General features: G+C 43.7%; 1 protein-coding gene across 1 annotated transcript; it reads left to right on the top strand.

Moving 5' to 3' along the window:
- Positions 1-822: 822 nt before the first annotated feature.
- On the top strand, positions 823-3,345 carry pou4f4 (POU class 4 homeobox 4). Its single transcript, XM_010794353.1, has 2 exons — positions 823-960; positions 2,168-3,345. Exons 1-2 carry the CDS (start codon positions 841-843, stop codon positions 3,092-3,094), a joined length of 1,047 nt encoding a protein of 348 aa, XP_010792655.1. The 5' UTR covers positions 823-840; the 3' UTR covers positions 3,095-3,345.
- Positions 3,346-4,149: the final 804 nt, after the last annotated feature.

Below are 4,149 nucleotides of genomic sequence, written 5' to 3'. Positions count from 1 at the left end.
GAAGATGCATAAAGAATGAATGAAACTCAGATAAGCTAGAGTGTGAGCGTCAGAATGAATTATTATTAATTTATTATATTGATTAATTGTGATTTACTCATACAAAACATAATGTCTGACAATATCACGATCTGATCCTGCCAGGGGCTTCTGGACCAAAACGAATTGCTCAAATATAAATTCAGAAAATGTCATTAAAGATGCATGTTTTAGGGTCAAAATAAAAACAATTGCTGTGACAAAACACTTTCATGCCAATAAACTAAATTATATATATTTTTTAAATATAGACATTTTGGAAAAAAGTAATTTATCATATTATATTTTGATCAATATGGGTAAGGCAGTCTAAAAATAATTTTCCTTTAACATCATGCTTGTTTCGTCTAACTGTGGGGAGCCTATTTCTTCATGTGTTGATTTTCAGTTATTTTGACGAATATTTCTGAACCCTCACAGCATCCTTTCCAGAGAGCCAGGCACGCTTGGAGGCGTGGCTGCAGTCGGATAACTCCTCCTGATTGGTGGAGGCGTGCAGAGGGCGGGGGGAGGTTCCACCAATCGGGAGGATGCTTCACGGCTGTGGTCCAATATAGGAGCTGGAGGCTCGGATCATCTTTATTATAGAACTCAGTTACAGGCGAAAAGGAGACAGGAGATCCGCAGGAGCCAGGAGTTACCTCTCCTCCTCTTTTCTGTTTTTAAAGCTGCCTTTTCGAACACTTTTCCTGCAAAGCGTCTGGCTGCTCTTCCTCTCAGAGGTGTTTCTTTTTTAGAAAGTCTACCAAGGATCTGAAACCAGGACGACAGAAAGCGAAAGCTCCCACCAGTTCTGCAAATATGATGTCCATGAACAGCAAGCAGCCTTTCAGTATGCACCCCATCCTCCACGAGCCCAAATACAACCCTCTGCACAGCAGCTCCGAGGCCATCCGCAGGGCCTGCCTGCCCGGACAATCGGTGAGTCTTACTGCTGACTTCCTGTCATATGCAAACGACAAAACTTCTCAAATGTAAGGGGAAATAGAGGAGGAATAACTTGTGTACTTTGTCTGGTAAATCTGTCAACTTCACCAGAGGAAGGCTTGTAAATGGTTAGAACTGGGATACGAACTGCATTGCATTTACTGTGGACCTTTATTCTGACCTATTTGCTTTAAAACTGTAATATTATGTCCTGTCCATTTCGAGGATATACAAAAGTAGTTTTTTGTATCATAAGAAACACATATTTTGATCAATAATGTCAGCATTTTTACGCACCAGAAAACAGAGAGCAAGTGTCATGTTTGGAAACTTGGGAAAATTGAATGATTGCAACAGCACATTTAAAAAAGAGTAAATACACGAATGAAATATAGAATTGATTACAAATGTTAGGATCAGATGTCACCAGAAGCACAAAGAGAAGATACATTTAAATGTCAGGAAGTCGGTGCGTAAAGATGCTCAAACGCCACATCTCACATTCAGGAGAGTGTGCTGCTGAAAGTGAGAGAAGATCAAATATGAAACAGAAAGAGGACAACACGAGGGCTGGATTTCCTCAGCGCGTGTTATCTCATATTGTCACATTCATATTCAAACTCTTCTCATTTCATTGTCCGCAGAAATTATTCAGGAGATCGTAAATATTAATTTTAAATGAATTTCCATCCACTCTGACACACTTTCTAGGCGTTGGACAGATCAGAGCTGGAGTTGCAATACGTTTGTTTTGTTTGTTGAAAGAAGCATGGGAATTAAATTAAATTGTTGTCTGTGCTTTTAATCTCTAAAAGCTATTTTAGATATTTGAAATATAATAGTTGAGATGTAACTTTAACATGTCCACTGTTTATCTAATCTTTTTCAATTTAACACTCACGGTTAGATATTGCGAGGCTTAATTACGTTTGGAAAATTAAATAAAATGATCCAAAGCTTTGTGATATTTAAATATGAACAACTTCGGACTTCTGGATAAGGATATTGACACTTTCGTTTTTCACTTGGTTTTTCACACATTTTGAAATTAAATTAAAAATAACCCATACTTAATGTTGATGCATAGAAAGTGTTTGCATGGTGCAGTGAGAAAAATAAATTGTTATAAATATATAACATATATATTGTTAAATAAAGTCATATGCCCTGCTCTAACCGGCCCTCTCTGCTCCCTCCGCAGCTGCAGGGCAACATCTTCGCCGGCTTCGATGAGACTCTGCTGCAGAGAGCAGAGGCTCTGGCCGCGGTGGACATCGTGGCCCAGAAGAGCCACCCGTTCAAACCAGACGCCACCTACCACACCATGACCACCATGACCAGCATGGCCTGCACCCCCAATTCCTCCTCCGGGCACCTGCACCACCCCTCCGTGCTCAGCTCGCACCACCACCCGGGGCACCACCAGTCCGCGCAGGTTATGGATGGAGACCTGCTGGACCACCTCACACCGGGGATCTCCCTGGGAGGCATGTCCGGCTCGGACGTCTGCTCCTCGGCCTCGCACCAAGCGCACGCCGCCCACATGTCGGCCATCAACCAGCACATGCAGCACCACCACCACCAGCAGTCCATGAACATGCACCAGCACGTGCTGTCACACAGCTCCCTGGGGTCCGGCGGCTTAGATTCAGAGCCAGACCCCCGGGAGCTGGAGTCTTTCGCCGAGAGGTTCAAACAAAGGCGGATCAAACTCGGGGTGACGCAGGCAGACGTGGGCTCCGCGCTCGCAAACCTTAAGATCCCCGGGGTCGGGTGTCTGAGCCAGAGCACCATCTGCAGGTTCGAGTCCCTGACGCTGTCGCACAACAACATGGTGGCCCTGAAGCCCATCTTGGAGGCCTGGCTGGAGGAGGCGGAGCGGGCGCAGAGGGAGAAGATGAACAAGCCGGAGATATTCAGCAGTGGGGATAAGAAGAGGAAAAGAACGTCAATTGCAGCCCCGGAAAAGCGTTCCTTGGAGGCTTATTTCGCCGTGCAGCCGAGGCCCTCGTCGGAGAAAATCGCAGCCATCGCGGAGAAGCTGGACCTGAAGAAGAACGTGGTCCGGGTTTGGTTTTGCAATCAGAGGCAAAAGCAGAAACGAATGAAGTTTTCTGCGACGCACTAGGGTCTCTGTCCCGTTTACACAAAGACAAATCAGAGGCAAGATGCTGCTGCTGCTGCACACTGTCAGAAAAACACGGTACACCGGGGAGCCTGCTGGCCTAGTGCGCACTTAAAAAAATCCATACTAACAAGTCACATTTTATTAAGTTTTTCGCCTTCAAGAATTCAAATGAACCTTCATCGAAAACGTATAATATGCTGTTTCATCTCAATGGCTGAATTCGCTGAAGAAAAATCACATTTTCGGACAAATAAGGGACTAAATGTCTTCATTACAGTGTTGTCCATCTCGCAAAGGACCTGTGGAAACGTTTTCCCAGAAAGTATTCAACGAAGCGCAGAGAAACAGCTTCACGTCTTTGGAGTTTTTTTAGGCCTATTTCCGAGGATGTGGGACACCTGACGACTTTGATCCACTCAGTATAACCAGGAACGGTGTGTTGTTCTTGTTTTGGAAGATTCAGCCTAACGCAGGTTCACAGACCACTGGATTCAACGGTGTATCTTTTTTATTCTGACAGTGGAGACGGAGCATCGGGACTATAGGAGAAAGACTGAGATCCTGTCCAAAAACTCTCAAATCTTTATGTTTCTCCACAGAATTCTCTCTGAGACACGCGAGAAAAGTGATCATCAGAAAAAGAAGGGGAACATTGCTCCGTCCCATTCATTCATATGGCAATTATTGTACAAAAAATAATCATAATAACGACGGGAATCGAGGAAAAACTGACCTCGTTAGTCCGAATAGCTTTTTTATATTTATCATTGTACATATTTGTGAATATGTTGCACCTCCGTGTGTGGAAAGCTCATTGAAATGTATTGGATTTTCTGTCTTTTCTCCCAGGTGTTTGTTTCTGTAGGGAATTCAATCGTTTTTTGGGACAAATCGAGTAAAAATTGCTAATTTATGAGGCAAACTAACTGTAATCCATTGCATGGTTTACTCGTAAAAGGGGAGAGGGGTTATTTTTTCTCCAAAAATATGAAAATAACCCCCCTAAAAGTGAATGCATTGCAATAAGAGAGAGACACACAAACACACGCACGACA

The sequence above is a fragment of the Notothenia coriiceps genome, unplaced genomic scaffold, assembly GCF_000735185.1.
Source record: "Notothenia coriiceps isolate Sejong01 unplaced genomic scaffold, NC01 NC01_scaffold00002064, whole genome shotgun sequence".
In the NCBI taxonomy this organism is placed as follows: Eukaryota; Metazoa; Chordata; class Actinopteri; order Perciformes; family Nototheniidae; genus Notothenia; species Notothenia coriiceps.
Note: the sequence above shows the minus strand (reverse complement) of the source record. Positions and strands in the feature narration are given on the sequence as shown.